The sequence below is a fragment of the Martes martes genome (genome assembly GCF_963455335.1).
Source record: "Martes martes genome assembly, chromosome: 4".
NCBI lineage: Eukaryota > Metazoa > Chordata > Mammalia > Carnivora > Mustelidae > Martes > Martes martes.
This window is the reverse complement of record NC_137891.1, coordinates 95,664,243-95,678,309: the sequence shown is the minus strand read 5'-3', so window position 1 is coordinate 95,678,309 and position 14,067 is coordinate 95,664,243. Positions and strand designations below refer to the sequence as shown.

The 14,067-nt window shown below is 38.8% G+C and overlaps 1 protein-coding gene across 1 annotated transcript in view; it reads left to right on the top strand.

The window, feature by feature from the left end:
* MAGI3 (membrane associated guanylate kinase, WW and PDZ domain containing 3) overlaps positions 1-14,067 on the top strand; it is a gene marked incomplete at its 5' end in the record, with an annotated part of 89,850 nt that overhangs the window by 25,953 nt on the left and 49,830 nt on the right. The window contains one exon of the mRNA XM_080801663.1: positions 2,946-3,025. Within this exon, the coding sequence (XP_080657789.1) occupies positions 2,946-3,025 (80 nt within the window). The remainder of the gene's footprint in view (positions 1-2,945; positions 3,026-14,067) is intronic.

Below are 14,067 nucleotides of genomic sequence, written 5' to 3'. Positions count from 1 at the left end.
GGAGAGCATATTTATTATCTGAGCTGAATATTTTCTGTTCTAGATATATTCAGGCAATATAGTTGAATAATATGAGAAGGAAATATCACTGATCCTCAGACTCATTGGTACCATATAAACTGACAAACCCTAATTTATGAGAAAGCACTAGTAATGTAAATATAAATATATTTATGAAGCTATAGAATACCACATGTATTTGATCAACGTAAAATTTTATATGGTTTGCACCAGAGAATAATAATATGCCAGTAATTTTTTTGGAAGTTTCATTATGAAGCATTTTTATATTCTTATGCAACTATAATTCTCATCTTTAAAATAATTTGTACAGAGGCAGAATATGAATGTAGTGAAGTTATAGAATATAACAGGTAAATTAAAATATTAAGGGCTGGACACTACAGTCAAGGAACATATACTTAAACATGAATTAGGGGTGGGAGACTTGAATCTGTTTCCTCATTTGGTCCCAAGTTCCACATCCTTCCCATAGACTGAGCCTCTTGCTTTTACCAAGTGAAATTACAGTATTTAAAAGACGTAGATTTTGTGTGCATTGTATTCTTTTTACCATACATGGTACATAATTGATTATATTATACACGTGCATAAACATTAATGACAAGGACTATGCAAAACAGACAAAATCAGGTATACTTTTCTCTATGGACAATTTAAGGGGTTGTTCAAGGGTAACTTAGACTTTTGACTTTCATTCTGATTTTAGTACTAAATCCCCAAGTAAGATGTGGAGTCATTAGAAGTGCCTAGAGTATCTTCAGAAGCAAAGTGTGAGACATTGAACCTGACAGTACTTTATACTGTAAATGGGGATAAGTTAGTAAATTATAGAGAGGGGATAGAATTTACAAAAGAAATGCATTTATAGTTGAACATTGTTAAAATGCATGAAAGACCTAGATATAAGACCTGAAATCCCAAAACTCCTAAAAGGAGACACAGGGACAAAATTTCATGGCATTGAATTTGGCAAGGACTTCTTGGATATGACACACAAACTATAGGCAACAAAAACAAAAATAGACAAATGGGGCTTGATCAAACTTAAAAACTGTGCGGCAAAGGGAAGCAGTCAATGAATGGGAAAACAACCGGCAGAATAGGAGCAAATATTTGCAAACCCATATCTGATAAGGGGTTTGTAACCACAATGTAGCTGACTAGTATTTGCTGCTGTAGCTGAAGTATTTGATCTGTGTTACTACTGCTGTTAAATCACGTCTCTGTAAGAAAATTGGTCTGTAGCCTTAAGCTATCATGTTTTGGGTCTAGCCCCTATGGACATTTCTTTACCTTGGGAAATATTGGGTAAAATCCTAGTAGATTGCCTACATCTGCTAATTTAGCAATAAAAATTTTGGAGTGTTGGAACCAAAGTTAAGCTTGTCTCAAGCAGCAATTTTGAATTTGGTTCAGCAAGATACATACATGATTTTTTTTTTCCTAACAATCTACATGCTGCTAAGCCTCTTTGGAGCCCTGATCCTTTTCACGTTGCTAAAATCGATTTAACTGGCTTGAGTGTGGAGAAATTATCTCTTTGACAGAATGGATAACACAGACTTTCTAGAAACAATCCGTTTCTCCTATGCAGATTATCCATTATTCAGCATACAAAAGTGTTTCTACCACAGTCTACCAGCTAGTATCATACCTGGCAATGTGTAAGAAAGGGGTTGCATGGCCCAGAGTAGCTCAGGCATTAGAAAAGGCAGAGAAGGTACGATTAATTCCCTGAAGCCATTGGCTTAATTTCCTAAGAGTAATTAATATAAAGATTAGGGAGTTTATCTCATGGTAAAAACACTGATGAATGATAGTTTGTTCATGCTGTTATTCTCACACTACTATGATAATAACTTTAATTTACATATCATTGTCTTCGGTATATTTTCCTCCATGGTGTTTTCTTTCTTTAATATCCTCGTGTTTCGGATGTTCGTACCGCACCGCTGTCTGCTCAGCAGTGTGATGGCTTTGTTTTAGCCTTGGTATCTGCTGCCTGGTGGCAGTGCTCCTTGAAAGCACGTGTGGCCTGCTTCATAAGAAGGAGTGTGTGTGAGGGGCGGGGTGGGGTGGGGGTCTTTCGGAGCTGCCACCTTTTTTCTGTCCAGCATGTGATTCATAGTTTGTAGAGTAGACTTTAACTGTACCCATGATTTTTTTTTTAAAGATTTTATTTATTTATTTGACAGACAGTTCACAAGTAGGCAGAGAAGCAGGCAGAGAGAGAGGAGGAAGCAGGCTCCCTGCTGAGCAGACAGCCCGATGTGGGGCTCGATCCCAGCACCCTGGGATCATGACCTGAGCCGAAGGCAGAGGCTTTAACCCACTGAGCCACCCAGGCGCCCCTGTACCCATGATTTTTACTTGCATGTTACAGAAGGAGATACTTGAAGACTTTTTATTTTATGAAACTCTTTCATTTTAAAGAACCCTTTAGAAGGCAGGGGAATGGGTCTGTCTAGCACTGTATCGCCAGCCATCAGCACAGTGCCAGGCGGCACAGGTACTCAAGAAATAGGTTTTTTGAAGGGAGGGAGGAAGGAATTCAGCCAGCAACCAAACAAGGTCTTCAAGGTAGCTTTTTCAACCGGTTAATGCACAGTATGGGGCTATATGCCCACCCTTTGAAATATTTTTGACTGCTTAAATCTGTCTGTTACTCTGTTATTGGCATTTTACCCCTTCTTTAGAGTCTTCTCCCTCAAATTAGTGCCTCTAGCATTGCCTTCCCTCTCTGGCAGTTTTGAAGGAGCAGATTGAGAACAATGGAGTTATTGAATCAGAGGTGTACAAACAGCCTGTAGGAGAGAAATGTGCAAACATCATATACCTTTCAGTCACTTTTAATCTTTGCTTTTGAAATACTTTCCTCCCTCTTTATTTGTATGTTTCTAATTGAAATCTTTATTCTGCAGCCACAATACCAAGACAACCACCTGGTTGGATCCTCGTCTTTGTAAGAAAGCCAAAGCCCCTGAAGACTGTGAAGACGGAGGTAGAGATTCAGAAATCTTTTATACTGTACTTACTCACTTAATTCCTTCTTGTTCTTCTTGCTTAGACAGTGAGTTTTCATAAACCCTAAACAAACCATAATGTGCCTAAGCCCATAAGCAGCGGGTGGATGTCATAGTCAACTAACTCTGATAATTATGTCATTGCATCTAATTTTTTTTTTAAGATTTTATTTTTTTATTTATATGACTTAGAGAGATCACAAGTAGGCAGAGAGGCAGGCAGTGGTAGGGGGGAGGTAGGGGGGTGGGGAGGGAAGGAGGCTCCCTGCTGAGCAGAGAGGCCGATGCGGGGCTCTATCCCAGGACCCTGAGATCATGACCTGAGCCAAAGGCAGAGGCTCAACCCACTGAGCCACTCAGGCGCCCCCATTGCATCTAATTTTATGAAAGACTTTATTTTTCTTTTTTTGAGAATCCTTGTTAAGAGTCTTAATAAAAGTAAATTGCCCTTTTGCACATTTGTTTTAAAGACAAAGTTTTCAGTTTCTAAATCAATATTTTAATAAATTAGATACATTCTTACCCACAGGGTAGCCTCATCATGGCTATTGAACCTTCAAAAATATATTTAATTTAGTATCACTAGGATAGGTGTGTTAGTATTTATGGCTAAGCTTTCATTTAGAGCATCAGGAGAAATTCAGTGCAAGTCTCCAATATACCCCACCCTCCCATCCCTACCCACACACAGTTTTTACTGTTTAGTAGAAAAATTTCTCTAAGGATTCTTAGGTAGTAATGCTTATCTGTCTTATGTATTATACCGTTTTTAATAGTATAGTCTTACACATAAATACAGACTTCACCCCAACCAAAATTGTTTGCTACATCTTCTTGAATATAGAGTGAAGGTGAATAAAATTTGAATTAATTTTGTATCACTGATCAGAAATTATTTACCTTGGTTAAAAAATGAATGGCTGCAAATGAGTTTCAGATAGGCCTCCTATAGACTGAACTCCAATCTATTAAAAAAATTAAACAATTTATACATTTTGTTCCACCTGATTGCAATATTAAGATTTTTTTCTAGGAACAGCCAGTTGGAAAATGGAATTATTTTAAAATTGTTTGCCATGATATTTTAAAAAATGAGACACCTTGGCGGAGATCTACTGAAAGATGCAAAAGACACATTGAAAACTACAATATATCCCGAAAGAAATTAATGAAGATTTGAAATAATTGAGGAGATACACTGTGTTCACAGATTGAATGACACAGTACTGTTAATGATGTTCATTTTCCTTAAATTGATATCTAGATTCAGTACGATCCCAATCTAAATCCTCTGAGTCTGTCTTGAAGAAATTGACAAGCCAATTCTAAAATATATATAGCTCCAGTTTGCCAGATAACTGTCCTTAAAAGGACAGAGGTAAAGGACAGAGGCAACCAGATTTGAAGAATTACTGTAAAGCTCAATAACCAAGACAATGTGGCATTGACATAAGGGTAGACAAGTAGATCACTGGAACAGAATAGAGAATCCAGAAATAGATGCACACATATGTGGTCACTTAATCTATAGCCCAGATGCCAAAACAATTCAGTGAGAAGAGGAGGACCTTTAACAAATGGTGCTGGCAGAACTGGGTGGATATTCGTAAGGAAAAATGAACTTCAACTATACCTCACTCCATACACAGAAATTAATTTCAGGTGGCTCAAAGACCTAACCATAAAAGCTAGAACCCTAAAGCTTTTAGAGGAAAATTTAGGAGAATAACTTCCTAATTGCAGGATTAGCAAAGATGTCTTAGGCCACAAAAAGTATGAACCATGAAAGAAAAACTTGATAAATTGGACTTAATAAAAATTTAAAATTTTTACTCATCAAAAGACACCATTAAGAAAATGGATAGACAAAGTTGTAGGCTCTGCGATATGTATCTGACAAACGAATGATATCCTGAATCTGTAAAGAACGGTTATATCGCTTCTCGGCCTTTTGGCTAAGATCAAGTGTGTAAAGAACGGTTATAACTCATTAATAAGACAAACAACCAAATTTTTAAATGGGCAAAATTTTTAAATAGACATTTCACCAAGGAAGATCTACACGTGCCCAATAACCACTAGAATAGATACTTAACATCATTAGTCATCGAGGAAATGCAAATTAAAACCACAGATAGATGCCGCTTTATATCCACTAGAGTGACTATAATCAGAAAAGACAGATAATAACAAATGTTGGTAAGGATAGGAAGAAATGGTAACCCTGGTGCAGTGCTGGGCAGAATATAAGATGGTACAGCTGCTTTGGAAAGCAGTTTGACAGTTTCTTAAAGGTTAAATACAAATTTACCCCGTCACCTAACAATTCCAGTCTTAGTCATCTACTCAGGAGGAATGAAAACATATGTCCTCACAAACACTTGCCTGTAAGTATTCATAGTATCACTATTCATAACAGCCCCAAATTGGAAACAGTTCACATGGCCACCAACTAATAAATGGATAAATAAAATCATCCAGTGGAATACTATTCAGCAATAAAAAGGAATGAAATAGTTTACATAAAACAACATGAGCAAATCTCAGTGTGTTGTGCCAAATGACAGACACTAGACCCAAAAGACCAACTACTACAGGATTCCATCTATGTGAAGTGTCTGGAATAGGCAGATCTATAGAGACGGAAAGACAGATCAGTAGTGGTTGCCTAGTGGTGAGGATGGGAACAGAGATTAAATGGCATGAGGGAGCTTACTGGGGTGATAGAAATGTTCCAAAACTGGATTGTGGTGATGGTTGCACAACTCAGTAAATTATAAAAACTCCTTGAATTGAACACTTAAAACAGATTAATTTTATAATATGCAAAATATACCTCAATAAGGTGGTTTTTCAAAATGGCCAAAGAACTTGGGCACTTCACCAAAGAAAACAGCAGAATAGACAGGAAGGACCTGAAAAGGTTCTCATCATCATTAGCCATCACTACAGTGAGAGGCCGTTCACGCTCCCTGGAAGGGCTAGATTCAAGGGCTAGGGAGATCATAGAGCATCTGGGAACTTTTACTCGTAGGTGGGGAGGTAAAATTATGTGAACATTGTGGAGAACTTTGGACAGTGCCCATGAGGCATTGTCTCAAGAAAAATGAAAGCCCATGTTCCCCAAAAGATTCTACCTGATCACGACAGCCATATCCATAACTCAAACCTGGAGACATTCCAAATACCCATCAGCAGAAGAATGGATAAACACTTTTTGGTATATTCATACAATGAAATACTACTCATAGTAAGAAGAAAAAACTGTTGATAACACTCAACCATCTCAGAAACTTGCTGAATAGAAGAAGCCAGACACAAAAGAATGGATACTCACCTACCCATTAAAGTCTGAGAATAGGCAGACTCCATTTATGCTGTTAGAAGTTGGAAAATGAGGTGGGGAATGGGAAGGTTGGTGAATTGAAATAATTCTCTGGAATGATGAATATGTCCTCCACCTTGTTTGGAGTGGTGGTTAGGAAGGCACATGCAATTGTCAAAACTCATTTTTTTTTTTTTTTTTTAATGAACGAGCACTTAAGATCTCTGTATTTTGCTGGATGTTTATAACATACCACCCTTTTCTATATGGCTTTCATCAGAAAGTTCCATATGGTGAAATCGGCCACTATAAAGGTAAACGCGAATAGGTAATACCAGAGAATTTGATTTTCTGAAGTGGGTGAGTCTGGTGTTGTCTTCTCAGGTACATCTCTATTGCTGCTCTTCATGCCTTTTCCTGCGCGCTGATTGTTCCATTCACCATTGTTCCATTCACACTCTTGCCTTTTCCTGTTTCCGTGGTAGAATGTGTTTATTGTCAGAGCTCTAACTATTAATTTACTATAGCTGGCCTCCTTTTTGAATCTCTAGTATGGTCCTCTTTTGAATTCTATTTTTGTATTTCCTACTGCATTTGAGACTTTTTAAATTTTTAAATTTATCTTTCTTTATGTTTTAATTTTAAAACATAATTTGTATCAACTTTATCTCCATAAACCAAAAACACGTAGAGACTTTTTTTTTAAAAAGTGCCCTAGTAGCACTTCTAATACACATATTTAAAACTAAACTGACATCTTTCTCCCTGAGTCACCCCATCTCTCTTTCTGTCATAGGTACCATGCTCACAGTCCCCTGGGCCAGGTGATCAGAGGCATATCTACTTCTTCCTCTCCTCTTGCTCTATTCCCTATACAGTTAGAACTTATTTTTCGTAATTTCATAATGTTTCTACTGGGGCAAAAAACTAAGTTTCTCTCCTATTTTACATACAGATTGAAAGGTGCTCTTTCTCATTCTGTATGTCAGATGATCGTGCCCAGTACCCTGAGTGTCTTGGGGGCAAAATGGACATAGCACTATTACGTTTGTCAAGGGCACTCAGTAAGGTTTTACAGTTTACTTGTGCCCATTTAAGAGGATATATAGACTTTGTTATTTAGTTTCTAATTCCCACACAACTGAAATGTGGCTTAAAAGGATTTCTGCAAAGATACCTGAAGATAATACAAATATGCAAGCCCAAATGAACAGTAAGTAAACAGCAGAGCTGGTACTTCCTATACCTCATGTCAGCTTTTTAAAACCACATTGAGGTAAAACCGTGATAATCATTCATTTCATCTTTATCTCTTTTTTTTCTGTTTTGTGTGTGCTTTATTATGTACATAGTAGTAGTGTGGTACACATACATTTATGGATAACCATATACATCTTGAAGTACATGTTAAATGTTTTGCTGATAAGGCTACATGATCAAAAACCTTTGGCCACATTGGCTCTGACTCTTTCTGGAATGTAACTGTCTTACACCTCTCCCTTGCTCAGATGCCTATAATGGCTCCCTACAGTGACAGAATAAAGTCTAGTTTACAGTTGAATTATATTCTGTATTTTTTTTTGAAGTATTTTCTTTCTTTCTTTTCTCCCAAGTATTTTCATGTCACAAATATGACACATTTTTGTCTTTGTCTTTGCCTCTGTCACGTGCCTATCTCTTTAGCCAGGAACAAGCCTCACTCCCTGTGTCCACCTGGCTCAGACCTACTTCTCCTCCTAAGCTCAGTTCTTGAGTCTAATTTCTTTATCGCCTCCTCTGTCGTTTTCTGCGGATCAGAATTAGGTGTTCTCTTCTCTGTGCTCAACGGTAGCACAGGATATATTTCTACTTGAGCATGTATCACATTACAGAGTAACTAGATGCATATTCTCTGTAAGAGTGATGATTTTGTCTTCCTTATCTACCTATCCCTTCAGTAGAGGCTTAAATGTTTGGAAGGAGGGGAGAAGGAAAAGAGGGAAGGGAAGAAGCCACTCTATCCCCCAAATTATTTCAGCCTCCTTGAAAATATGTTTTAATCTCTATGAAGCTCTGGGCAGAGGCCATGAATAGTGAGTCTATCTTTGTTCACCTATTGGGAGTCAATAGAGAAATAAGACCCAGAAAGTAGAGGGATAGGTTAGAATGGGAGTGGGTGAGCAGACATGGCTTTAGCTCTGCACCTACATAGGCTTACTGGTGTTTTACCCCCGTAGGAAGCAGCCTTCAGCACTCAGCTGAAGGCTCTCTGGCCTCTGATCAGCTAAGGCCCCCTCCCCTAAGGCAGGCCTGGCACATCAGACCAGACTGCACTGTCTGCGGGCAACAGTGAGGGAACTCAAGAGGCCCTGAGCCAAGCTGAATTCATGTCTAAAAGTCTCCAGTCAGATAGGATAGACTTTCTTCCTTGGAGAAGAAAGGAAAGGGGCTCAGAGAAAGTGGACTGTGTCTCCCATTCTCTCCCCTCTGTGGAAATTTGAAAAGTTGGATGAATGTGTCCCCCTAATGCTCTTTACGTTGAAGGTGACAATATGTCTTGGTTGGCCCAGAACTAACCCAGCTTATACCTTTTGTCCCAGCATCATTAATAATAGTGTCTCCTTTTACTCTCAAAAGTGGGCAGTACATTATATGGTCATCCTAATTATATCTTTCTTAAGATAGAGCAACCACAGGTGCATTTAGTATTCTAAGAATGTTCAAAACTTTTTGATAGAAGGGCTACTTTCCATCCCCACAACTGGGTAGGTCTTCCTCAGGTCACCCGTACTTACTGTGGGAACCCCACAGTTGCTACCCCTGAGCCTATTTGACGCTCAGCCAACGTTACCACTTCTTCTGTGCACTCGGTCTCCTCCCTGAATGGCGGAAATGGCCCCCTAATACACTATTTCCCTCTCCACTAAATCTGACTTACACTGGTGTTCTCCACAGTGCTTTGCAGAGTAGATGCTCAATAAGGGATAATAATAATGAAGATATTTTAAATGTACGTTTTTGTAGTTTAAGATGTTTATTGCTTGTATTCTGCTAAACATTGAAGATCTTCTAGAAAAACCTTAGTTTCTAAAAGTTGCCCTTTTCCTTCATAGTCTTCTGATATCCAGAACCCAACTGTATCTTGATGGTATATCCAATGGTTTAATTGATGTACATATCTATCTTCATTCAACTAAAATAAGTAGTGCTTTGGTTAAATAGTTATCTTAAAAATACAACATCAGGAATCCATTTTATACCCAGATCACCTCTTTTATGATGAAAGATTCCATTTTTACTAAGGGCTAAAAAATACTAAATGTTGATGGTATTGTGGAGCTTAGGGAATGATAAAGATTTATCAACTGACCACTGCTCCACAATGAGAAAACAATTGCAATTCATATATTTAAATAAGAAAAATATCTGGGCAAGAGGAAACAAAGATAAATTCATGGGCTGTAGAACCAGCCAGCTGCTTAATACTGCCAGAAATGGTTTGGGGGAGAATGCTTTGGCTTCCAGCCCAGAAAGGTATGGTGTTAGGTCTTTCCTATCTCAATAGTAGATAAATACGTTCTCTTGATCCTACTCCTCCCAGTTCTCAACTGTCTTTTCCACAACCAAGTTTCCAAAAAAAAAAAAAAAAAAAAAGTAGGTCATCTCTTCTTAAGGACTCCACCTCCTGCTTTCCTTCCCACTACTACAATATGCTGACTTCTGCCACCTACCTTTTCAGTGAAAGTGCTTGTCTTAAGGTCACCAGTAGCCTTCTGATTCCCAGATTTGGTGGTCTCTTTTCAGCCCTTTGGTTCTGACAGCTTTGCAGAGTGTGTATTAGTGTTGATCATGCTCTCCTTCCTTGTCTTTGACACCCTTCCCCCTGACTATTCTTACTTTCTCCATCTGCTCCTTAAATTGTGAATATTCCTGCGGTTCTATTCTCTACCTGTTCTGCTCACAATTTATCCAGGTAATTTTGTCCATGCTGTGGCTTTTTTTTTTTTAAGATTTTATTTATTTGAGAGAGAGAGCACATTAGCAGGGGTGAGGGAGGGGCAGAGGGAGAGGGAGAAGCAAACTCACTGCTGAGCAGAGAGCCAGGTGCTGGGCCCAATCCCAGGACCTGGACGTCATGACCTGAGCTGAAGGCAGATGCTTAACCGACTGAGCCACCCAGGCGCCCCTGCTGTGGCTTTTTTTTTTTTTTTAAAGATTTTATTTATTTATTTGACAGAGAAATAGAGAGCACAAGTAAGCAGAGCAGCAGGCAGAGGGAGAGAGAGAAGCAGGCTCTCCACTAAGCAGGGAGCCCGATGCGGGGCTTGATCCCAGGACCCTGGAATCACGACCCGAGCCAGAGGCAGTCGCTTAACCAACTGAGCCACCCAGGCGCCCCATGCTGTGGCTTTTAAACACAATGTCTCTCAAATCCTTATCTTCCCGCATTTCTCTTTTGAGGACCAGGTTTCAGTCTCCATGAGATTATGAGGTATCTCTGCCAGGATGTTCCAGAGACCCCTCGAACATGTTACCTTTCTGACTGAGCTCAGTCTCCTGTATGCCCGCCCTGCCTGCCTTCAACAGTGACGTCACATCCCCCCAGTTCATTGAGTCCCAGCCAATCCCAGCCCCAACTTTCTCCTCACTGGATCCTCTTTATTTTGTTCTCTCAGTTCTGACTCTTAAATGCGTGCCATCTCTTGAGTGTCCACTGGTGCAACGGACAGTACCAGGGACTTTCTACATTTTATTTGTCCCCTAAATGCCTCTAAATCCAAATGAATACCACTTTCCTACTCCCACAGCTATTCTCATGGTAGGTATTCAATCAGTATTTGATAATGTATCCGTTTCACACCAGAAGAGCCAGTAACCTGGGAATCGTCTTGGCCTCCTCTTCTCTTTTCTTCCTTCAGTCTTCATGGTCATCACTGAGTCCTGTTACTCTGACTTCTGTGAACGTTCTCCCTCTCTATTCCGTCTACCACTGCCTTAGTACCAGCCTTTGTGACTCTTTGTCCAGACTATTGCCCATTTTCTTATTTGTCTCTCTTTATTCTCCATGCCATCTATTCCATCCTCTGTTACTGCCGCCCATAATCTTTCTCAAATATAAATTTAATTTTATCTTTGTCCAGCATGATCAGTTCCATTGTCATCTAAATAAAGATCACAGTCATTAATGTGGCACTCAAGAAATGTGATTTGATGCTTGCCTATGAGATAAGCACCTTGCATACAACCTTCACTCCAGTCCTATCAAATTATTTGTAATTACTGAAAATCCCACCCATTCTTAACCCCTCAGCGCTCTTTGACCTGTCGGAATGGCCCCCTTCTCCCCATTTCCAAATCCTCATTTAAGACTGCTCAAACATCACCCTCTTCTAGAAGGCTTTCTTGATAGCTTACCAGGCAATTGATGTCATTCCTCGGCACACCACCCCCCCAAAAGCTGGTGTTTATCTTTATTATATAATTTATCTTTTCTGCCTTTCTACTTAGACTGTGAACTTTTTGAGGTCAAGAACTGTGTTGTGTTTCTAATTATTTTTGCCTAAGGAAGAAGAAAAGAGGAGGAAGAGAGGGAGAGGAAAAAAGGGAAGGAAGCCAGTGAATTAATTGACCCACTGGATAATGTATAAAATTGCTGGGTGTTTTAGTTTTGCTTTTATTAACTTTATTTTGAATGGGTAAATAATAACCACTTCCTCTTATCTGCATTAATCTGCCGTGCAGAAAACTGGCTAAGGCTCTCAGTGGTGAGGAATTAAAGCCATAACTAAAAGTAACCCAGAGGATAAATTACCATTTTATTTACTGTCCTAAAAAAGGGATGTTCTTTTTCTGTTAGTTGCTAATTAAAATGCTGAATCAACTTCCAGATTAATGCTGAAATACATTTATGTTGATCTTTTATCCTTTTTAAGTATTAATACATTCTTTTTAGTGAGTTTTTTAGATACCACATGGTTTCTACAGTTCTTGGAGCTCTCCAGACTTTTCTAAAAACAAAGCATAAATCCAGTTGTGGTGCCGTAATAGGGCCCAGCCTCACTCAGCACCACTCAGTTCCCGAGATATTTCAAGAAACTCCCTATTAAAGAAAAAAATCTCTTTCATGGAGGATGCTTAATGGTAATGCTTTGGTAATACTATTAAAGAACATATTTTATACATGCAATCCAACAAATACTCTTCTCCCCATAACAGTTACCTGGTCACAAATTATTATCCTTACTTAATTGACAATTCTTTGCTTCACAGCTGTGGAGGATCAAAGTGAGCTGAAAAATGCCTCAGTTCTTCTCAGCTGTTTTATTCTGTTTTCACATAGCCATTTTCAACTATTCCCTTCTTTTCCACCTCAGACATTTCAGCCCGGTCCTTCAAAGGAAAACCACAAAAACTCACCAAGCTTCAAAACCACCAATCAATACACACACACACACACACACACACACACACACACACATACACACACAGAGGCAGAGAAATATGATGGAAAAAAGGGGTGAAGGTGATTCAGGGCTTTCATCAAGGGGCTAGTCTTTTATTCTCTGCTTTTATTCTGAATGTGAAATAACTTTATTAGCGCATAACAGTTCGTATATCTTGTCAGCTACATTACAGTGGAATTTTTACCTAGAAAGTCAATGCATCAAAACTACGGCTAAGTGGGAGAAAATTAATAAAGCTTTGAATATATTCTAAGCCTACTTGTTGTCTAGCATACATTGCGTGTGTGTGTGTGTGTGTGTGTGTGTGTGTGTGTGATCCTAGCAGGAAAACACTTTAAAAGAAATTGAAAATAAAAGTATGGATCATCATAGCGTGTAACTGTGGGTTTTTTTTTTTTTTTAAAAGAAAACAACTCCTTTTTGCTTGGCTCCTATGTATAAATTGTTAGCACTAAAACCACCTGCTAGGAACATTCCTGCCAAGTGAATCCATGTCTTACTAATAAAATGATTCTTCAGAAGCCTTAACTTGGAAAACAGTGGGAAGGAAAAGAGGATTCTTTCTTGACAGGGTCAGTTTCTCTTGCAGAGATCAGATTTTTTTTTTTTTTAAGCTATCAGATATTCACCTACTGTCAGTTTTTCTAGGTCTATTTCATTGGTCAGTTACCTGGAATGAATAATATATAATAATCCTATGTAAGATAGTTCTTTGTTGCCAGACACAAATATAGATTCTACACAAGGCACTGTGGTCATTATTTCACATTTTTTTTCTTTTTTTTTTTTTTTAAAGATTTTATTTATTTATTTGACAGAGATCACAAGTAGAGAGGTAGGCATAGAGAGAGGAGGAAGCAGGCTCCCTGCTGAGCAGAGAGCCCGCTGCGGGGCTGGATCCCAGGACCCTGGGATCATGACCTGAGCCACCCAGGTGCCCCCATTATTTCACATTTTCCTTCCAAAGCTCAAGTTAATGAAAGGGAAAGTAGGTATTTTCTTAGATGTAAAGGAAATCTCAATTGCTCACCTGAAAGGAAAAAAATCCAAGGCTGGACTTTTTTTAGGGGGAGAGTGGGGCAGAATAACAGACATAATTGACAAGTCTTACCTATAATGGCAAAAAATGGAACAAGCAGCTGCTGCTTGTACTGAACCAGAGGGCTAGTGTGTCTTGCACTGACATTATCAAGCTGTTTAAATGAAGGATCTACACCAGCCGATTTTTAAAATAATTAACATTTTATGGCTT